This window comes from Meriones unguiculatus, chromosome 19 (assembly GCF_030254825.1).
Source record: "Meriones unguiculatus strain TT.TT164.6M chromosome 19, Bangor_MerUng_6.1, whole genome shotgun sequence".
Taxonomy (NCBI): domain Eukaryota; kingdom Metazoa; phylum Chordata; class Mammalia; order Rodentia; family Muridae; genus Meriones; species Meriones unguiculatus.
Window position 1 is genome coordinate 56434768 of NC_083366.1, and position 23348 is coordinate 56458115.

The 23348-nt window shown below is 44.8% G+C and overlaps 1 protein-coding gene across 1 annotated transcript in view; it reads right to left on the bottom strand.

The window, feature by feature from the left end:
* Window positions 1-239: 239 nt before the first annotated feature.
* Window positions 240-23348, bottom strand: part of Elovl2 (ELOVL fatty acid elongase 2) — a 40232-nt gene continuing 17123 nt past the window's right edge. Inside the window, exons 2-8 of the mRNA XM_060373001.1 lie at window positions 14284-14347; window positions 11936-12123; window positions 9187-9264; window positions 7178-7349; window positions 5276-5400; window positions 4666-4800; window positions 240-3020 (exon numbers count right to left, since the gene is read on the bottom strand). Of these exons, the coding sequence (XP_060228984.1) occupies window positions 2895-3020; window positions 4666-4800; window positions 5276-5400; window positions 7178-7349; window positions 9187-9264; window positions 11936-12123; window positions 14284-14347 (888 nt within the window). The 3' untranslated portion in view covers window positions 240-2894. The remainder of the gene's footprint in view (window positions 3021-4665; window positions 4801-5275; window positions 5401-7177; window positions 7350-9186; window positions 9265-11935; window positions 12124-14283; window positions 14348-23348) is intronic.

Below are 23348 nucleotides of genomic sequence, written 5' to 3' on the forward strand. Positions count from 1 at the left end.
TTGCTATCAAATTTTCCTCGTGAGTGACCAACTTCTTGGATAGTTTAACTGGGTTACAAATGCTGCATTAACGATGTTACATCAACATCCCGCTGCTTGTTGAAATGAATTAAGAATCTAAGATTACTCACTAAAATATCAATTTATTTGTAAAAATAATCCCTGAATAATAGGACTTGGAATACCACACAGGTTCACATTTTAGTTTCTTTGCGCCCAATAAGAAAAATTGCAACATGTTTTAGCATAAAAATCAATTTATTATACAACAATCACAAAGAGTGCTTTTTATCTAAATGAAAAATGGCTTCTGCCTCCCTGTCCACCCCAGTCATGATGCTGTGTTCTTCAGATGCAGTACTTTCAAAGGAAAACAAAAAGTTCTCAATTTCCAAAGGAGGGACCTCTGCTGACATTCTTAAATGACACAGGAATGTTCAGAAGGACTAGAGTAGAATGGTCTCTAACATATAAAAATGCTATTCTGCCCATTTTGTAAAAAAATAATTCTCTAATGTGGGAAGACAGGAACTTATCCACCAATATGTATAAATATAACTCTGATGGGTTGACATTTTCTATGCTTAATTACATTCAGCAAATATTCCATTTTATTTTAAAAGTTGTGGAAATTAAGGTTTTATAGTAGCCAAGTACTTGCGTTCTCATGAATAAAAGGGAATTTACTTGGGAAAACACACCTTTCAAAAAAATCAGATTATAGAGATAGAAATTTCTTAAGCTTCTGTTTTAGAAATTGACACTAAGAATAAATGGGTTAAAATATTTACCAGATCACAGTTGTGCAGCTCGGGTGTCATAGCTCTGCCTGTTGTGTTAACCCTTGTGTGGTTTAAGGCTTGGTGTTGCACTGAGCTTTGCTCTAGTAGGTTTAAAGCCGGCTGGTACTTTGAGCTGCCATTGTTGATCTGCCATAGTGACGATGCCCTCTGTGCTGCGCAGGGGTGATGCCATGAAGATGTCCCACACGGAAGGTGATGCACAGTGAGACTTTAGTGCCTCTCACTGGCAGCAAGAGTAAGTTGGTGCCTCTTGGGTCTCAGAATTCATTTTAGTAACAGATCTTGGATCATGTTTGAGAACTAAAACTGACCTTCCGTTTCATCAAGGAGTTTGTTCCTTTGGTCTTGTCATAGAAGAACAAGCGTACTCAAAGCTGACCCTTCAAATGAATTCTCGGGAAAGAGAAGTACAGCAACGAGTCTAAAGTCACGAGAGATGGTGGTAATAAAGCACCTGGGAGCAGATCAGTCTGAGAAAATCATTTAAAATACACTGAAGAGTAGGTGGTTGCCAGACAAAGTCTGTTCAACGCGATAACAGTGGGGATGGCTCAGGACACACCAGCGAGAGGGGCGGCACACTTACGAGTTTTAAAAGTCAGTGTAATTTTTTTAACGGTGAAGAGTTAAAATGGGAGCTTGCCCAGAAAGGGGAGAGAGGGGTGGGCAGGCACCACTGTTGGCACTTGAGGAAAGCCTACCTGGTGCCATGCACTGGATGTCAGTGCCATGAACCAACAACCTATTTGCTAAAATGGAGGAAAACAGCCAAAGTTGGTGAGTCGTGTTTTATGAAAAGTTGGGGAAATGTACCTTTTCATGCTTCGTACAGTTTACAGTGGTGGTCCATCAGGTTGGGGAGAGGGAAGCAGTCCAGTGCCTTGGTCTGCCTTTGTACTAGCTTCTCAGTGGAGGCCACAGTTCTGAGCAGAAAGAGCATGTGCTATTTGCATCCGACACATTATCATTATGGCTTATTCCCAGCCCACGGAATCTTTCCAAATAGCTACATCCTTTTCTCTTTCCTGAAATTCAACTTATGAAGATTGATGGCAACTACTTGGGATAGTACTCATGAGCAGGCTCAGAAGCAACCGTTGACAAAGCGATGTCTCTTTTGCCCTGGGGCTCTGTTGATTATGATCTGTCAGTATTCCAGTTGCATTTCTGTGGCAAGGAGAACTGCAATTGGACTCCAGCCTCTGTTCAGAAAAGGCAGGCAGGTATATGGAGACACTAGTTTTTGAAATGGAGAGGGTGACTCCACCAATACAGACTAACACAGGAGGTAGACAGAAAGGGATGAGTAAAGAAGCCAATTGAAACAGAGAGCTCCTGTCCAAAGTCCCTGAGTTATGACAATTTGGCAAAAAGTTCTGGTTGAGACAGGGTCTTGTGCCTGTGTACCCCCAGGCTGTCTCGACACCCAAATACTGGGATCACTGATCGTGCCACTACACCCACCTCAAGAAGCTGTTCCTTCATGGAATGACTAATCCTCAAACTATGTTGACCATTAATGAATTTTGTCACCACGTCACTAAGTTTCGAGTCAGAGGTGGTTAAAAATGTAGCAGATGAGACTGTTGGCCTGAGAGAGGGAGGGGTTTTTCTAGATTCTGTCTTGTTAAGGATCCCATTTCCATGCTTCCTGGGGCTGATGCCGTGAGGAACAGTGGACTGAGCAATATATGCACTCACAGTTATTGCTTGACATGGACTAGAACAGACCCTGACGTTCACAATATAATTAACATTTTTACATATTTCATCTAAAGAAAATTAACTCTGAAGACTTGCCACAAAAAAACAAAGCCCGTTTCTCCTGGTTTTCTGCGTGAATAAGGCCTTACGAAGAGCTCAGGAGAGAAGGACTGTGCACCTGTTCTGAGGTTTGTAGAGGTCGGCACTGCTTCAGTTAATAGAGTAACCTAATAGCAATACATTATAATACATTCTGGGTACAAATGATTTACAAACTCAAAAGGAATTAGTTTATGCTAAAACATACAACTTTCAATTCAGTCTTTGCTTTAAAACAAGCTCATCTGTTAGGCTGCCGCAGTGTTTATGCTTTCCTGTCACTTCATTTTACTGTGTCTTCTTGTTCATCATGCCGTTAGCTGCAGTGAAATGGGCTTTGGGGAAACCATTCTTCACTTCTTTCTCTGCAGGGTGCTCTTGCATCTCTTTTTTCACTGGTTTTTTTCGGTATGTCTGTCAGAGTGTAGAAAGGAGAAAAAGAAGCAAGACATTTTAATAAGGCCTTGTCTCTAGCCTCTGGCATAGCATGTAGTTTAAAGCACTGCATAATTTTCCTTGGCACGAGACCTTCTAATAGGAATTTATGTTTGAGCTAGGCAGTGGTGGCACATGCCTGTAATCCCAGCATTTAGGAGGCAGAGGCAGGTGGATCTCTGTGAGTTCAAGGCCAGTCTGGTCTACAGAGTGAGTTCCAGGACAGCCAGAGCTACACAGGGAAACCCTGTCTCGAATTCCTCCCCACTCCGGCTTTGTACCTGGCTACAAACCTCAGGTAAGAACCAAGACAAATACATGAATGTCTGTAAAGGCTCTTTCACCTTATCTGTGTTACATCAGAATTTGCTTAGCATCCAAAGAAGCTTACATTAGTTGTCCATTTGAAAAATATAACTTTAAAACTCAAGATAAAAGGAGTTTTTTTTTTTTAATTCTGAGATTGCAATTTAATTACATCTCCTGATTTGGGCAGGACTTTAAATGTTCTTTTTAGTGCTGGGGATAGCAGGAGGGTCTGATGCATGTTAATTATGTCACCTGCCGCAAAACTCTACCCCAGCTTGTGTGTCTCTCTGTCATTCTGATGGAACCCAACCTGCTCTGTAACCCCCAGTCACCATGAACTTTTGATCTTCCTGTCTCCACCTCCTTGCTGCTGGCTAACAGCATTTCCACTTCTTAAGTGGCAATGATGGCGTTAACAAGGGCCAGGGCTGGAGTGGGTAAAGTGGAGACAGGCTTTGTAGCTACTCTACTTGGCCGGGCCGCACTGCCATTCCCGGCGCGCTCTGGTGTGCATGTTTGGCTCTGTTTGGTTCCACTGACGGTTCTTTCTTTAGACATCCTCAGAGGAAACTACTTTGCTGCAAGAGGCAAAAAGGCCAGCCAGTGCACTCACTTCAGAAATGTAAAGTCTGAAAGGCTGTCAAGGTCCAGTCTCCACAGTGGTTCTTCCCATAAAACCACTACGGAGCAAAAACTAAAGAGAGCAATTGTCTGGACAAGAAAATACATTCAAACAGAATTCCAAAAGCACTGTTTGAATATAAATTACTTTTTTTTTTTTTTTTTTTTAAGCAGCCTTTCCATTTCTCTGGCCCAGCAATTTAAAATCTACAAGCACCTGAGACCTTTGCTAGCACAGCCTGCATGGACTCTTATATAACAGTCAGTGTGAAGGCCTCTCTCATTTAAATTGTTAATTGAAAAGAAAATGTCAGTTGACAAAGAGCGAGCCAGCATGCCCTTTCCACACTGGTTTGCCTTAAAGGAATTTTCCCACATGAAGGCTGCCTCCGAGCCTCAGAGCAGCGATGGAAGCTTCCTGAACTCATTATTAAACCCCATCGTTCCCAAGCCTTTCTCCGTTTGAGCTCCCTGGCTCTGTGTCACGCCGGTTGAGCTGTCAGATGTCAGATTTGGGCAGTATGGTGCAAATGCACAGGTAGACACGATACAACTCAGCCTTCCTGAACAAGCTCTCACTCCGCAAAGGCCAATTGGACTGTTGGTGGGTTGTTCTCGGAGCAGGAGGATGTAGGGGGAGGAGTGAGGAGGATCTTAAACGCTCGGTGCGTTGGGAGTTTGTCCCCTTACCTACCTGAATGTAGAAGTTTAGGAAGAGGATGACCAACGTCATCATGTAGGAGGACTGGAAGATAAGGCAACCAAAGGGGAAGCCGCAGGGCTTCACCACGGCGCTCAGCGTGTGCGTGATGGTGAGTACAAATTGCACCTAGAAGGCAGAGAGGGCTGCAGGTGAGAACAGACCCACGGGCAGGTGGGCTCTGTCAGTCACGCATGGCTACTGTCTTGCTATAGTCTTTCTACAGGAGCAAATCAAGAAAGATGCCTCGGATATGCACTATCCTGACTAGAAATTTTATTTGAAATTATGTGTATGTAAATTTGTCTATTTTCTTATGGAAAAGTAGCAGTTAAGATTATTTAAGATTATTTTGATTAAAATTATATAACTTGTACATTAGTCTAAAAAGTGTGCATTGGTTGAAAAGTGTTCATGTATCTTTAAAACAAGAAAATTTCCATTAGAAGCTAACTGAATACACAACAGATACCATAGTGGCCGGAGTATGGTGCTTCAAGGCCATGATAAAGATGAGCGGGCAGCCTCGTCACAGAGAGGCCTGAGAGGCCCGTGCCGTCATTGTGTGTGGGCCATGTGGAGAGGCAAAGGAAGGATGACATACCAGCTGAGCCTGCGTGAGGTACTTCTTCCACCAAAGGTACTTGTGCATGGACGGGAACACAGAGAGCCCATAGTAGGAGTACATGAGGATGTGGATGAAACTGTTCAGCGTTGGTCCAAAGAAGCCTATGGCAGTGGAGGATGTGAGTTAGTATTCCCAGGCAGTGAGGTGCTCGTGCCTCCTCCTCATGTGATGCTCCCTGTATCCTGACAGGCAACAGCATTCACATAGAGCATCAACTGCGCTATCTCTCTGAGCTTCAGTAAAACCTCCTAGACAGAGGTGTGAACAGGGAGGGGAGCTCAGCCCACCAAACCAGCCGCTTCGTGTCTGGAAAAGCCTTATTCTTCCAGTGGCTAACCAGTGAGGCAGAGAAAGGTGGGCTCAAATCTGGCGGCAGAATCTTGGTGACAGAGCCTCTTGCGCCTGGAGGAGTGGTGCAGGGCTTGCCTAGCGGTAAGCTATTTTCTCCTTTTGAGACCACGCAAAGCTGTGGTGGACCATGCTGTATGAGCTAAAGAGCACTGCCTACTGCTACTGAGTTGACTTAAATTCTTTAGCCCCGATTTCTCACCCCACGTTAATAACCTAGGTTACTGGAAAGCAAAAGGAGCAGCAAGATTCATACAGTAAGCGCTCAGCACATTCTGGCCAGAATGTGACATGACGCTTGGATTTCTATGGAAACACACACTTTGGGAGCTCTCGGCACTGCAAGATGAGTGATATTTATCTGCCCATCTGGTTTCTTTCTGAGTAGCTCTATAAAGAAAAAGTTTTGTAATCATCTTGGAGATCCAGTATAAATGTTCACAGGACCACCTCTGCAAAGTGCAATGTAAATTTTGAGTCCTCCTCAACTGTGGCAATGCTCCTTTGACATTCACTCACCTTCCTTAGCACTAAACTTCTACAGTGAGTCTGCCAGCTAAGTGTGAAGGCCATCTGTCTTTGTGCAGTTTCATTCCTTGCACTGGAGTTTCCACTTGCACCTTGACAGCCAGGAATACTTATGTAAGTAAGCACCCCACCCCACTCCCCGAGAGCTGTGAAGCCAATGCAGGGTGATGCCACCAGGTGCTTACAGTGAAAGTAAAGTAGGACTCAAACAAGATACCATGAAAGGCTAGGCTCAGCACTACCTCATGGAGCTCTTGCTTCATGCAAAGGATGTGATATAAACGAGCGCACTAGTTTGTTATAACATGTATCATGTGTGTGCATGTATTTGGGCAGGCATGAACATGTGTTTTGAGACAGGGTTTTGCCGTGTTGCAGCAGCTCCTACCCCAGCCTGCCAAGTGCGAGGACTGTAGGTGTGCACCACCACATCCTGGTTTTTTTGAGACAGGGTTTCTCTGTAGATCCTTGGCTGTCCTAGACTCATTTTGTAGAGTAGGCTGGCCTCAAACTCACAGAGATCCACCTGCCTCTGCCTCCCTGAGTGTTGAAATTACAGGTATGTGCCATCGTGCCCGACTTTTTTTTTTTTTTTAAGTTGAACACTAGTGGTTTGGTGGGCTACATAAAGATGCCTTAATTTTCCAGAATGTGAAGTGAAGAATCCATAGCACAGAAATGATTGCTGTGAGTCACAGTGAGGTGATGGCTGTGACGGCTGTTGCCTCAAGGGGCAAGTCCTGCCTTCTATGTGCCTCTCTGCCATGACAGTTGGTAGATGGTATATAAACAAATTTTTAAACTTAAGGTTCTGCTCAGATTTTGCCAACGTAAAAGTCCAGAAACCAAATAGCTGCTGGCAAATGGGCTTCCTGTGGTGACAAGAACACGGCTTTAGGGGTTCCCATCTCTCCTAATCAGCACATCCTGGGGGCCCCAGAGGTGCACTAGTGGTCTCGTGAGACTCAGTCCACAGAACCAAGAATCACCCAAATTACTTACTTTGACCACAAGGTATCCAGTTCAAAACGCACCACCAGATGTTGAACATGGAGGCGTGGTGATAGACGTGGAGAAAGGTGATCTGGCTTGTCTTCTTTCGAAGAACAAAGAAAATCGTGTCCAGGAATTCCACTAGTTTGGAGAAGTAGTACCACCACAAGACCTTGGCTACCTATAGCAGGTTCAGGGAGGGAGAAAGGAGCCAGTGTAGCACAGCTGTGCTCCCACTGTTTCCTTCAGGCCCGGGAGAGCACTGCTCACCTGCTGTCTTTCCCTCCTGTCTCTTCTGACTGCACGTAGTCCACCCCTCTCTACCAGAGGATGGGCTCTTTCCCAAACATGCATCCAATCAAGCTACTCCTGCACACCCCCAAGTCCACGGTTCCCCACCTTAGGACAGAATCCTCCGCCACCCTCCACCAGCATCCTGCGAGGCTTCCGTGGAGCCCAGAAATAGTCTCATCAGCCTAGGTGGAACCTGAATCTCTCTCTCCCCTGTGTCTAACACTCTCCCGGTCTCAGGGCTGGCACATTTTAGCCACCCTTTACCAATCCTCCTCTTAGCAGCCACCTTCTTCTGGGAATGTAGCTGGCTGCCTCCTTCCTTCTTCTCAGAACCATTTACAGAGCCAGGTTGCCTTAACTAGACCTCTACAGTCAGAGCTCTGAACGCCCAGTGATGCTGTGACTCCAGCAGTATGTTTCACAGCGGAAGTGGATGCTCTCTTGTTACAAGGGGATGCATTGTATCTTTGGAAGATGCAAAATGGTCTTCTGATTTTACTGTGACTTACACATTTCTTTCCTACCTGGATTTTCCCTCCTTGTGTATTTGGAAATAAGATGTATGTTTAATTCTTTGCCTTAATTTTTTCCCTGCAATGATGTGGTGGTGTATCAACTTTAAGAGCTAAGAGTGAGAGCCTTTTTCTTCTTAAGGTTTAATCTCTTTTCAAGATGGGTCCTGTAACCATGTCTGGCCCCAATGTGTATTCCTTTGCTGAGGTCACAGGACGTCCTAGAGTCGTTTTCAGCACATTGTCTGACTCAAACCTGGAACTGGCCATGGCCCTAAGAACCTTGTCCCTTTTGTCCCTTTTGGCAGCTGTATAAAGTCAAGCTCAGTGCCCTGGGCTGTCACAGACTGAAGAGGCCTTTTCTGTAGACAAAGCTATGAAATATGACCCCTTCCATGAAGTGAACTGTGACATTTCCAGTTTGCATCTTTGATTAGTGGGTTTAGTTTTCACTACTTTGAAAAATAGAAATCTCTTTTTTTCAAGTACTAGTTACAAACAATGTTAGTTTATTATAAACTTTATCTTGCAGTGTCCCACAGATGTCTGAGAGCAGCAATGCATTTCTATTCATAAGCAACAGCAATGCATTTTTAAAGAATTCTGCTAAGATGCTGCTCACCATGGCTATCTGTCCGCTGTGGTTATCCTCTCCCTGTGGTAATTTCTGTTGAGTTCCTTTCTGTGTGTGTGAGTTCATTTACCTTACCTTGCTTCTAACATTTGACGGAGGAAATATGCCTTGCTTCCCTTTAAAACTTAATTTTGTTTTACAGTTTACATAAAGGGACAATTCCAAATCAAACACAGCACAAGGCTCGCTGAGAGCACTGCCGCTTCCATCTTATTTCTCTCGACGGCTACTTCCACAAAGGAGGCCATTTTAACTAGCTGCTCGTTTCTCCTACCACCATTTCTCCTTTAGAAAGGAAAGAAAATACACACCCTTCCCTCATAAAAGGGCATTCCTCACACAAAGTCTGCAAGTGGCTGGTTTTCACTTCAATATTTCCTGAGGCAGCAGAGATGGTTCCGAGGGTATGATGGGATCTATTCTGGGATCTCTCTATATCTGGGAGAGGCATCCATTACAGGGACGTGCATGGTTCGGTAAGTCTTTCCATCAGAGCCCAAATCTCTTGCTTTAATCCCGACAGGAGGTAGAAGGGGAAGACCCTGCTCCTTTTCAGTGGAAGCACTTCTCAGGCTTACCCGGATGTCGCCTTCCCCTGCACTGTCGAGGTTCTGACACTGCAAGTTGTAGCCCCCTTCCCAGCTGGAGAGGATGAGCTGCCAAGACACAGAAACACAAGACGGTGACAGGGTGCATGACACGTGCTGCCAGCTCCCCCTCAGAGTTAGGGCAGAAGCATCCCACGGTCCGACCCGGTCTCATCCCGAAGCACCAGCAATGGGTTAACTCCCGCTGCTGAGCACCAACTGCATTTATCCCTTAATGTAGTTTTCTGTCCACTCGGATCACCCAGAAGGAAGAAGATCATTCACTTTAGTAAGAATTATTTAGCTTTTCTCTGTGACACAGAAGTATAAACAAATGTGAGAAAACTACACTAAAATACCTCTGGTTTCAATAATTTCATGGGACGTACATTACAATTATAGAGGTATTAAAAGGGGTCAGAAACTTAACATTTTCTTCACTTTATCTGTGCTACTTGATAATCAAATAATTTGCATAACTGAAACCTACATTCCCTGCTCTTCTCTAATAAAAGGCTGCCTTTTCAAAAGCCCATCATTGAACCATCCTTGTTCCTTCCCCAGGGACAGTGAGTACCAGTGATGAGTAAGTGATGTGCTCAGGGCTGCACAGCTAAGGAGTGGCAGAAACATCACTACAATTCAGTTTCTAACTCAGTCTTTTCTGTTCCACCTATGGCATGAAAAACAAGTTATTAAATTCTTCATTGAAAATTCTAGAGAAGCAGCTCTCTGGCTGTAATAATTTTAAATTCTAGGATATAAGGTTTTTCCAGGAAGAGGCCTAGAATTTTCTTCTGCCTTAATGATCCTGATGTTTGGAACCTTGGTCTCTTCTTCACAGGTCTGATGTGGTTGGTGTCCTCACATCTGACAAAACCACCTTCAGATAATGTGGTTGTGAGGACAAAAGAGTTCAGTGAAAACCAAAACGCTTGACATTTCCCAGTGTGCTCTACTATGAATCAGGTCCCCAGAAGCTTTCTGGGCTTTATGCCCCTATCCCCAGATGTCCACCTGTGGCAGGATGGAGACCTGGGACCCACAAGTACATATAGATGTGTGTGTGCGTGCGTGTATGTGTGTAAACTGGTGCAGTTTTCATACCGAGAAAGCCACATTGCATACAAATATTTAAAACACCTGAAGAATCAAACTGTAGCGGAAGGGTTACGTGTACGATTTCTATACTAACAATGCAGTGTGGGGTAACCGTTTAATGTGGACAGGGGCATTCTGTTTGTCCAGGACATGTCCTGTTTTAGCCAGATTTTTTAGACTGTCAATCCTGTTGTACCTATCTAACCACTAAGGAGCTGTGTGGCAGAATTAAGCAGCAGGCCTCAGGCAGCTGCCTCCTGGGCTACGCATAATCCTCTAACTGGGTTGGGTACCAGAGCCCATCCAATCTAACCTTTGTACTGAAGAAAATTAAACAAGGTTGTCAAATCCGATTAACCTTAAGCTGATATGGACTTAGTAACTCCAAAACTCACCGAGTCCATTGGCTTCAGCCCTTCCTTCCCACCTTAACCCAAGCTACTTGCAGCTGCAGCCAGCAATGTCGTGTGCTCGACCCCCCACAGGACTCTGCTTCCAGGCTAGCTCCTGATCAAGGGAGGTGCTCCTTCCCTTCAGCTATGTAAAGAAACTAATTCTAGCTTGGCATGGTGACACACACCTTTATTCCCAGCATTCAGGAGGCAGAGGAATATTAATCTCTGTTGAGTTCAACCTGGTTTACACAGTGGGTTCCAGCATAGCCAGAGCTACATAAAAAAAGCCTGTGTCAAGAAAAAAAACTAAATCCATCGCTTTATCTGACTAGCTCACACCTATCATGCTAAATATACTTTAATAAAGAACGTAAAACTGTACTTTTGGTGTCAGAAAACTTAGTGGTCACCTGTGTAATGAGACACTGAAACTATTTACATGGTTTTCCTCTCCCCAAACTCCACCCAACAGTGCTTTGCTTTGGTCACTTATAGTACCTGATGCCCATTGTTAAAATGATACATATTAGCTAATGCACAAAATAAGGTCACAGTGAGAAACCTGCATTTTAAGATAAGAATTTACTCTTGTCTAAAATTCATGAATAGTAGAAAAGTCCTAGTTGCATCATTACTAGCCATTTATAACCCTTATCGATGGCTTTATGCTAGTTTTTCCTTAAAAATGATTGCCTCTCCCTTTCTGCTCTTTAGCAAGTTAAGTACTTTTAAATTTCTCCCGGTATTACAACAAAAACTCCTGGTTGTGTTGGCAAAGCAGCCATAACTTCTGCCTGTGGGTTGGTGCTTTCCAGGATGGGACGCAGCTAAAGGATGAAGGCCTGGTAGGCAGCTCGAGCCGACTAGGGTCAGCTCAGGCTTGCCAGCACATGCCAGAGGCTGGTAGGACTCCGCACCTCTGTACATAAGTGCATGTGGAGTTTGGCTTTTCAACTAGAGCAACCCTCCTATTAGGAACATATGGTATGTAAGAGAAGAGTGTAAGACATGACCTTCCAAAGCCGCTTCAAGCCAAGTCATGAGTCTAGTCTTAATTTGGCTAAGGAACACAGAAACCAGGGCTTCTGAGATTGGTCAGGGAAGAGTGTCGGCGTGTGAACAACTTTCTCCGGTTCTTAGAGTGGTGCCGCACTAACCGCTACCTTGACGGCACTGGAAGGACAGCTGACAAGTTCTCAAATGCAAGCAGTTGCCGAGTGAAGCTGAAGTGCAGTGACACTCACCTCCACCAGCATGTAAGCAGAGAGAAATGTGATTCCAAGGTTATACAAGGTGAGGATTCCCCTGAGAGAAAGAGCAGGCCTGTTCTTCATGTATTTGTTACCCAGCCATATTGACAGCAGATACGTGATGGTAAGGATGAAGGTCGGAAGGTAAGAGTCCAACAGGAACCACCCTCGAACTCGAGGATCTGGAAAGAAAGGCGTATGATGAGGCACCCGAGGAGTGATGCTCCCACAGTTAGGGATACTGACCACAGGCTGTGCAGTGGGCACCCTCATGCAAGATGGATGTTCTAAGGACCCCAGTGAACGCCGTGATTCCCGTCCTCACTGAGCACTTGACATAACTGGCACCAGTTGCTTTTCTTTCCCTGAACAAATCCACTGACTGCCTGGTTCTTCAGACCTCAGCAAACTTGGCATTGGAATTTTTCTTAATAAGTTGGGAACTTCCACATTTTCACTTCATGTTTTTTCTTTGGTTACTACCAAATCGCTAGTATTGCTAAGTAAAAACAGGCTACTTTAATACAAACCCTGTGCTACTGCGGTCTTGACAACCAAAAGGGTAGTGGGTAGTAAGCACAGCATGGATACACTGGACAAAAGGATAATCCAAGTTCCAGAACGGACAGAGTTCAGCATGCTCCTGAGAGCAGTATGTAGTTTTAAATTTACAAATTTTTCCTTGTGAAATTTTTCACTAAAATATTTTGGGACCATAGCAGATTGTGGGTGACAGAAACTGCAGGAACAAAGCTTCAGATAGAGGTACTTCACACACACACACACATATACACATATATGCGCGCGCGCACACACACACGAACTCATGCACAGTAGAACAATACAATGCTGAGTTAAGCAAGCTTAAGTGCATGCTATCCAAGCATGCTACAGGTAAAGGTGATCATAACTGCTGCAGCAAAAACATGGGAGCAAGTGTTTACCCTGTTGTCTCTGCAGGATTTGGTTAGTGTTAGTCTTTGTGTCTGGCACATCCTGCAGTCTACTGATAAGGTGTGCACAAGATCAGAAAAAGCTGCAGATGCCTCTCAAGTCCCTAGGCATGGCAGTCACTTTAAGGAAGGGACAAGAATCCTTGGTGTGACTGTAGTAACTCAATTCAGTGATCAAATTGTAAATGTTATACTCTGCCTGCTATGGAGCAGGGCAAACCACTGCAATCCTTTCCTCCACATGACCCCATGTTTACATTAACTCCAGCTCCCACCGATAGTGACAGCAAAGTTCAGCATGAGCTTAGTTCAGAGATCAATGTTTAACTCTCTGCTGAAGGAATCAAACAGAAAGCCATGGTTCCAAGAAAGCACAGCTCCTGTGGCATCCTGCCTCTGCAAGAGCTACGCTCTCCAACCTGGGCTAATTCCTCCCCCACTTCACTAGAAGTACAAGCAGGGAGGGCAGAGATTCCAGACAGATACACTGGCCCACCACAATGGCTCATCAAGGAGAAGAGTAGAGAACCCCCTCAAACTGCACAGTTTCTATTAAAACAACAAAAATCATTCACTTCCAACAGGTTTCACTGTCTCATCTGAAACTGGGGAATGGTCCAAATAATCTCCAAGTTTGTATAAAGTTGTGAGAAGGAAAACCTTGGCCTCCCCTCTTGTCTTCACAGTCTTAAGGAACAAAGGATTTCCCGCAACCAGGCTCAAGTGAAGCAAAACCTCTGTCTAGACTTCATCTAGTCAAAAATATCAGTTCCTCTGTTCCCAGAGCTGTTTACACCCTAGCAATATATGACCAGTCAAGTCATGGCTCCTGTTCTCAATAGACAAGCGGCCACTGAGAAGCCTGTGCAGGAGAGAAATGAGGAGACCGGAGTCATGAAGTGCAGTATAGAGGAAGCCATCCAAGAAAGACTGGTCTCTTTCAGCTGGCATCTGCAATAGTAGGAACTGACCAGAAGGGGAGAGCGGAAGACATAGCAGAGAGAAATTCCAAAGCATAGGGAAACAGCAAATAAAACAAATTTATGTATTTGAAGAGTCAGAAGATGTCTGGAGTGGCTTTATCCATGGAAGTGAGGAAATCAGGCTGTGACTAGAGGCTGATGGGTGATGAGGAGAGCAAAGGGACCACTAGGCTTCACAGCTGATACCTTGAAGGAAAACATTGCATTTCATCTGCCCCTCATCCCAGGAGACACAGTGGGGCAGAAGAAAGGAGGCTTCTGCCATGTTGGGAAAGGAGCACCTAGTACAAGGCAGTTTACAGTCCATAAGGATAGGCATTGTACTGTTCTCAGAACCCCAGGGACAACTATCCTTTCCTCCGTGTAAATGGCATTCTCCCTGTGTGTTTCCAAGCAGCCTGCTCACCTCTTGGTCCAAACATGTTGTCCAAAAGAGCATTGACTTCATCATCAAGGGCCTTCAGGTGCTCCTGAAAGAGAGGGAAAATTAAGCAGCCTTTTCTTTTTTAAACTGTCAAGCCAGCACCACCAATCTGTAGCTACTGGATCTATGAGAGTATCAGCCTCAGGGCATGTAACTGCAGATTTGCTGTAACCAACTTGCAAAGACTGTGGTGGAAACAATCACTCTTGTGTTTCCTCGGGTAAGAAGAGTCCCAAAATGGATTGTGGACTCAAGACACATGGGGTCACTCTCCTCAATTCTATTGACCTCTAAAATGCTTAGAGGCAAAGCCATTCTATAAGCAGCTTTCATGGTTGTAAGGAAAGCTGCTGTAGGGAATGGGGAGTCTGGGACTGTGGGATAGAATCAGTTTTAAACAGGGACTCAGCAGCAATGTGCTTCACAGAGCCAAGCCCACTTGCTTTTCCAGTCCAGAAAGAAAGTGAGCATTGGAGCTATTTTTCTATTACATCAGCACTAATTAACCTGGTTGTCTTGGATTAACTCTTGTCATACAAACTCAGATTGGGGCTAGGCTGTTGTCGAGAAGCATCTTGAGGTGAACACATCGGCTGCCACCGTGACCTCCCTCTTGCACTTGCTTGTCTTCTCAGAATGGATGCTCACATCTCCTACCCCTACTACAAAGCTCTGGAAACCAGCCCCTGCCCTGCCCCCTTCAAGCAATGGGAGATGAAGACAGGATCCAGGGTTCTGGGAAGGAGTTTCAGATGACTTTGGCAGCAGCTGGGCATGATGTCTCACACAGAATGAGCTCCAAAGTCAAAGTGGACTGCAGTCGTGGCTTCTAAATGCTCTGTCACTCAGACAGGTCAGGCTCAGAGAAGAGGATGGATGCTCGGGCATCTGGGGAGAGGACCTGTACATTTGTGACTGAGTCCAGCTGTTGAGACCTAGTCCTATTCATTCTTTGATCCTGAAATCTCAAGTAAAAATGGGTCTTCAAGGTCCCCGCGGAAGCTCCAGAGGGAGGCTGCAGAGTCGACAGCATTCATGAGCACCCACTACAGCCAGCCAGTGAGTTAGAAACTTTCTCTTCCTTATTTCATAATGTCTCTGTAAAAGGCATTTTGGCTAAATCAAGCTTTGTAAAAAACTTTGTATGGCTCCCATGTGGAACATTTTGGGCGGAGGACGAATTTGAGAAAGTGCGGTGAAGTGGCACCTTGGTAGGACAGGTGTAAGCGGTCAGTGTCGGGCCTCCCACCCTTCAACAGAGAAGGGCGCTAACCTCACAGATGGACTCACGGCAGTTGCCACATCACGGGCAAATGTTTAAACTTTTCCAGTTTGTTTGCTAAGGTTCAAAATCCATTTTCTAAAATTTGCAGAGCTAGGAAAACTCCAATTAGTAGGGTGCAAACTCATAATTGCTGTAAATTTGCAGAGATTTACTTACAATGTGGAAACAAAACAGAACACAGGAAGGAAGAGCAGAAAAGAATAAGGAATAGAGGGAACCTGGTCTTCCATCCTTTGTGACACACCGACCAGTACAAAGTCAGGGTGCCCGGTCCTTGTCTTCATGGAACTCTCAGTCTAGAGAGTAACTCCTGACTCCTGGGATGAAAATGGTAGGAGGCTGTCAGGACTGTACCAGCGAAGGCTTTAACTTAGACGTCCTTGAGAAACACCAGGAAGAGATGAGGCCCCTGCTGAATTCTGGACCTCTAGACATTGTCTCAAAGGGGAGAAGGAAGGGCATTCAGGAGAGTCACGGGTGTAAGCACACTGAGGTACAGCTCATTTGGGAAACACTGATGATCAGGGTCTCTAATGGCTCATATGGAAGAAATGTAGGCAATGCTGGGAGAATACTAGAGTGGCAGAAAGCAGATCAGTGTTTGCTTGAGAACCACGGGGAGGGGGTATCCTTCAAAAATAAGGACACGTGCACATACACATAAGGGAGAGTCTGTAGCCAGCAGGACTGCACTTCAGCATACGCTGAAGATGTCTTCAAGTGAAAGAAAAACGATGCCAGATGGGAGGTTGAGTTTAGAGAAGGCCATGAATACCGTAAGTGAATCTAACTGAAGAGCCCCACCCCAGCACACCTTAAGCTGGGCTCCCCACCCAGTCCTGTCCACTATTAACACAGTACCCCTCACACCACCTCTACCTCCATACTCACCTCACCTTGACCAGCTAGAAGCCCTGGCTAAAATCTGCTCCTACTCCTCCCATTAGGATGAAGGGCACCTGGAGGAGTGGTGTCCCATCCAGCAGCTCCACTGTATGACTACAGAAACCTCGGCAGCTCTCTTGAAATGCCCACAGCCTAGCCACTGGCTTCTGTGAGCACTCGGGGAACCAGAGACCAGAAAGAGTGAACTTCGTTCTCTGCCATTTATCCCTAGCTGCACCAGCTGGAGGTCAAGTCAAACTTGCTGTCTCAAATGGGGGCTCTCTCCTGGTCTGTTCCTGAAGTCCATGGTTTCCCGGAAGAGTGCCACATGTTGAGAGCCTCACTAGACCAGGGGTACCTCAGAGAAAACTCCATTTGGCCATTACCATCATAATTAAGAGCCATTCTGTGGAAGCAGAGGCAAGGGGGCTGAAGACATGATCCCTGTGTGTCCTGCTGCTCTAAATAAAGGACTAAAAATTTTGTCTTGCCTCTCCTTCCTCTTCATTCCACTTCCCCTTCTTCCTCCTCTTCCACACTTTTATCTTTTGTTTTAGGCATTTTACAGGTGTGAACATTTTACAGGTGTTACAGTATGTGTGTGGAGGACAGAGGACAAGATGACAGCTTGTGGGAATCAGTGCTGTGTTTCTTCTCAGATGCAGGGCCCAGCTATCACACTCAGGTTGTCAGGCTCGGCAGCAAGCATCTCTACCTGCTGTGCTGCCTCACCGCTTCTATGTTACAGAGATTAGTGTTTTTCTACAGTGGCACTATCTTGTATCTTAAACGGTGATTCTCTTGTATTTTAAACGGTGATTCGGGATCTTGGTGTTTCTTCTGTATTGTTAGCAGAGTTTTGCAGAATGGTTTAAAGGTAGAATAGGCGATTTCACCAAAAGCTCACCACTTTCCCAAACAAGCACATTAAGACCACAAAACATGATTATGTTGAGTGAAAGGTATAAAAATCTTCCCTTCTCTTATTTGTTTCCAAATATAGTAATGCTGATGAATTTAGTGACAGCAAGTCAGGAAATGGGGTGTGACTCCAATGCCAGAAACGTCCCAAGAGCCTCAAGCCAGAGCTGATATTGTAGGGAACTCCGGGAATATGTGTCCCTTCAGAGACATAGGACTGTGGAACATGAGATCTTTACCTTATGCCTAGGGCTCAGCATGACTGTCAAACACTGAGCATGTTGGGCACCTCCTGGAGATTCTTATCGTCTCTCCATACCACTCAGGGAACTGCAGTAAGGCAAACTAAGGGATATCCTATGCAAACGACTCCAGCTCCTTGCATCTCATTGGTAATTATGAGAGGAACGTTTTTTGGCACTGTCTTGCTATGTGGTCCAGGCTGGCCTGGAACTTGCAGTCCCTCATCTTAGTGTCCTGAGACTAGGAATTCTAGATGAACACCACCACGCTTGTCTCAGAAACTAGCATTCCTACTTGGCATAAAAGCTGGAGAATTTTAGATCACACAATTGTTATCAATTCCTTTGGCTGGCTGGGCCAGAGTTCAGTGACCTCCATCTGTTTTCACAACCTTCCCTTTGTCCATGCCCCCATGTGCACTCTGTCCTAGGCATGCCTGTTATCAGAGTGATCCGGCTGCATCGTATGCTTCCTCTGTGCCACCGCAAGGATTCTGCTTGCTGATGCCTGGATGCCTCTTGGCACAGCCACATCTAATGGGAATAAGCCAGCACAGCTGTTTGACAAAGCTCCAGCAAAGCTGAGCCAAGTGATGCAATTGAGATAGTGCATTCTCCCACTTTTTGGCCTTGATTTCCAGGTGACCATGCTTGCGGGGGGCTTTTATTATTTGTACAACCTGTGTATATTGGATTGAGATTTTTTATGAATCATTTACACCCTCTCCCAGGAGTACTGCTTCTAAGCCTCCCCAGGAATGCCCTTACCATCCTACCCCTCTTGCTTTTAGGGAGATATCCTTATCTGGCCCTACTTGAAGGTCTTGCTTATGTCCTAGAGATTGTGACTCAAGTAAATATGCCCAACACCTTCTTATGGGGATCTGACTCAAAGATGCTCTTGGAACATCTGTCCCTGAACTTACTAAGGAACAAGATAATCAGAACAAAGTAAACTTTAAGAGGTAAACTGTTCTGTAGGCGAGAGAAGTTGGCAGCAGATCAAATTAAAAGCCTCTTCATAATGGACAAAGAATGATGTGGATGAATGATAAAAGAATAAAGTATTAAGGACCTTCCCCCCCCCCGCCCCTGTAGAAAAAGTGAACACATACAGAGCCACTGAGGTGTTGTATGACCAACCAAGGAACAAAAAATACCAAGGTTAGACATATGAATGAATTCTACAAATACATAAAATATAAACATTGTATTATGGCAGAAACTGAATAACAACTCCAGCATCTTTGGCTTGAAGACTTTTTTGGGCCTAATAGCAATTAACACTCGACTATTAAAAGTTGATAATGCACTGCTTGGGACATAGCAATCTATTTAGGCTGGCTTGGAGATTTTCTTTCCGCCTAGTGCCCTTGAAACTGTAAGAACTATCAGCCTGAGAAAGGCTGTCATGCTTTGGAAAAATATGCCCTTGAAACTACAATATTGTTAAAAGTTGGGTTGTGGGGTTGATGATGGAAATGATTGTAAAAGATATTCTGTTCTGTCATGGTTTATCAATGATGACTAAACTTAGACCAAGCAGAAGTTAAAATACATGTCCAGGGACAAAAATGATATGATGTATATTTTGGAGCAACATGTGTTTATCTGTCCCAGCCTACTGAGTTCTATATAAAGAAGCAACCAGACTGCCAGTCAGTCAGGATATAAAACTCCTCCCAATCCCCAGGCCTGACTCATTCCTCCCTCACCTCTCTTGCATCGACACTTCTTCAGGCCCTGACCTCACCCGGGGCTAGACCCCGGCAGGCAGCTTTTTAAGTGCATTTTGTTTCCTCTGCACTTCCCTTCTCCCAAACTGCTCAAAAGCCTCTTTGTCTGGCACACGTTAGGAGTTCCGTAGCATTTGTGGAATGCCTCTCTTAATGAATGAGGTCTCCTGTCACCCCAGGACTGGGGCTATTGAACTATGGGGCTCCACTTGTGACCTCTTCCCTTTGACAACATTCTTCTTGGCAGGTTTGACAGCATAAGGACTGGGCATTAGGAATTTGTTTTTGGAAAGTGAAGAATGGATCGGAGAGGAGAGAAAGCCACTGGAAAGCCTCCAGCAAAGCATCAGAGCGATGCTGCAGTAGTAGGCTGTGCTAAATGTTAGATATCGTGTCGAATGGAAACTGCCAGCCAGGCAAACTCTAAACAGCATTAGGAACTTAACCCAAGGATCTCTAGATTCTCGGCAAGCCCCAGGCTGCTAAACAAATGCCCATGGCTCCCCGTCTTTATATTCAGGACTTTATAGCCATCAATGTCCAGCATACTTCCAATAATGGGCTTTAAAGAACAGTTTTCTCCAGAGCACCAGGGCTTGCATGTATCTCTCTGTCTGTTCTATCTTCATGTGCTGGAGTGGGAGGGCTGGCTTCTCCCCCTGGCTTCCACCATCCCTGTGAACTGGTGGGACCATCCGCCCTGCACAAGACCCATGCAATGTTCTGAGATGTATTCAGGCCAAAGAGGTAGGTTGATGGGGTGGCCAGACACTGCACTCTGAGAATAGAACATGGACTTGAAAATATACTCATGAGGCTTAAATGATATATGTATTAACTCAGTGGTTACAGGTATTTTATTAAATATATTTCATTGGAATTTTATTAAGTATATGTCATAAAAATTAATATACTAAATTATTTTCTGTCTAGTCAATCTAGCCTTCCCTGGCTATCAAAGAAATGCAAATTAAAACCTACTGAGGGTCCCTCTCACCCAAATCAGAATGGTCTTTAAGAAAACAACAGATACACTGTTGGTGGAAGGGTAAGCTAGTCCAACCACTGCAGGAGTCAGTATGGAGAGCCCTCAACAAAACAAAACAAAGCCAGATCCATCCTGTGACCCAGCTTCACAACTTTAGGGACTTCCTGAAGGACTCTAAGTCAGCTTATCGCAGCGATCTGGGAACACTGATGTTTACTGCAGCACATAGCTAAGCTACAGAGCCTACCTCGGTGTCTAAAAGCAGGAGAATTAAAAACACTTAAAAACACACAAAATATGTATAGAATGAATTTTCCCAGCAATAATGAAAACAAAGTTGTTTGCAAGAAAACAGATATTACTGGAGATGATCCTATTAAGCAAACTGACACAATCTTAGGAAAACAAATATTAATATTTTTTCTCATTGTGGTTGGTAGATTTTACATAGATATGTCAAACTGTCTCTGCATTTATGATGAAGAAATAGAGGTGAAACTCTAGGGGAAGAAAGTCAATCAAAAGGAAGAGGAGGTGGGCAAGAGGAGAGGAGGGAGGACGAGGGGGACAAGCTCAGTGCGGGGACACATGGTTATGTGGAAGCGTCCTTATGTAACATACTGTGCACAATGAGTATAAACAATGAAATCAGTTTAAATAAGTTGCCTTAATGTTAACTGAGTAAAATTAAGTCCACTACACATTAAGCAAGGAGCCCCAGTTTCACAGAGAGCAGTTGTACTAGGCCAAGATCTTTGTCATAGCCATTACAGCCTCTGCTTCCCCAGGAAGTGCTAAGCTAATGTAAGACTCCTCGGAGATTAAGCCAAAGATTTCTGAACTCTAAATAGCCAGAACGGTGCCAGTTTCTGAACTTAGGGACACGGGAAGAATGAGCGCTTTCACAAGGAGCAGCAGCAATAAATGGAGATTGTGTGTGCGTGTGCTCTGGTTCTCAAGTGCTGAGCAGAGGGAAGCAGGTCGGCACTTCTCATGGACAAGTGCTGTCCCTTTGAAAACGAGACAAAGCAAGGCTTCCAATGAGCGCATGGGAAAACGTGGGTCGGATTTTAGTCCTCATTTTTTCAAGCAAAGGTCATATGTGTATTATTTCTAGATAGAGCTATATATTATAAAGACATCCACAGCATTTCAATACATTTTTGATAAAGTCAAAAGATGTATTTTTAAACAGCTACATCTGACAAGCGAACCCGAGAGCTATGTGGTTAGTCTAGTGCGTATCTCTGTTCAGGAACAGGCTCCAGCCCTGCTGAATGAAACCCTAGGGACACATCGTTCTGTTTGCACTGAAGTGACAGCTGACCCTCGCTGCGGCCTTTCCTAGAAGGGAAGGAACATTACACCTCTCCCTTAGTTTTTCCATCTATACATCAAGGGAGAGCAGCATTGGTGGTTATTGTAAGGACAGCAGATCACCAAAGGCAGAATAGAGCTTGGGCCGCGGGTGCAGACCCTGGGAGGGTGCTTCTCCTTGGCCTCTGACAGGGTGCTGCAAGCTAACTGCAGGTACTCAACCTCCACGTATTTAAGCATCATAAGGGTGTTAACAGTTTATGCTTCATTTGTTCAATACTAGGGAATCAGTTGTAAGGAGGGGGCCAATGGATATGACCCCTAGGGAGGGGAGAAGATGATGATGACAAGTGTCGATCTAGAGATGATGGAAGTGGAAGACAATTATTATGAGCTATACATGGCTTTGCCAACATATTGTCAAAATAATATAAATGTAAGACTTTGATCCCCATTTTCAGAAATCAGCAACATCAGAAATCCTGCCCTGGTTGTCTCTCGGTTACTGTTCTGATGCCTTCTAATGAGCATGTTAATGAAATACTACGCCCCTTTTCTCACTATCAATATTTCTACTCATTAGGCAGTAGAAAGCAGTTTGTGGAATGAAATGATCCTAATTAAACACTATCACTTTATGCCTCTTTTCAGCCTCTGGAGGCTACTTTGTAAAATTACTGTGTAGAAGTCGTTCAGTGTGCTCTGAGGCCCTCTCTGGCTCAGAGTTTTAAAGAGGCATGCTAACAGGTATCTGTTCTCCCATCCTCTTCCCTCTTTTCTCCCAGTCTCAAAGCTGGTGGGAGGAATGCCAGATTCACACAAGAACTGACCCTGAGATACTGCTGACCACACATTATCAAGCAGTAAACACAAAATTATCAAGGCTTTTGAAACAAAAAATGCAAAAGGAACCTTGACAAAACTGATAGGCAAGATTGAGGGAGATTGATTACCACGAAATGCCTGATAAGTTTGTTCCCAAATCCCACAGGCAAATCAGTTTCCCACGTGCAGTCTTTCCCTGGATCTGCTCTCCCTGTCTTAGAAATGAGAGAAGAGGGGGCCCTCCCACCTCAGAGAGGACATTTGCGGCCTCATTAGCACTGGTGGGGGCCACTGCAGCAACAAAGGACAGCTGTGCAGGGCCTTCAGCGGACTGCCAAATCCCCCCACCCTCCCGCACACTGTCGAGAAAGGAAAGCACTCAGTGAAGTCGGCCTCAAGCCCACCCTGCCGTGTCTGAATGTTATGAATGCAACATAAAAATTAAGGAAAAACCCAGCTGCTCAAACCCACATGTACAGGAGAGTATAACCAGATCCCTTTTTAAAAGTATCTGCCTCAGTCTGTCCCCTAGAGGAACCACTAGAAACTATCCAATTTCTACAAAATACACTCAAAAGTACCCCCACTGATATGTCATCATCTTATGGCTTTTAAAATATATTCTAGATAGAATTCTTCACCTAATTTCGACTCTCAAAACTTACTTTCCTTTTGTAAGAACTGTGTCATTTAGAGCATATGAGCAACTGTAGTTAATGCAGCTGTGAAATCTCTGTAGTGTTTTGTTTTTTTTTTTCCTTCGACCTTGTAAAAGAGAGGACCTAAATCCAGTGACATCAACAAGTGGCGGACAGGGCGGGGGGGGAGGGAGAAGCCCGCCTGGCCTT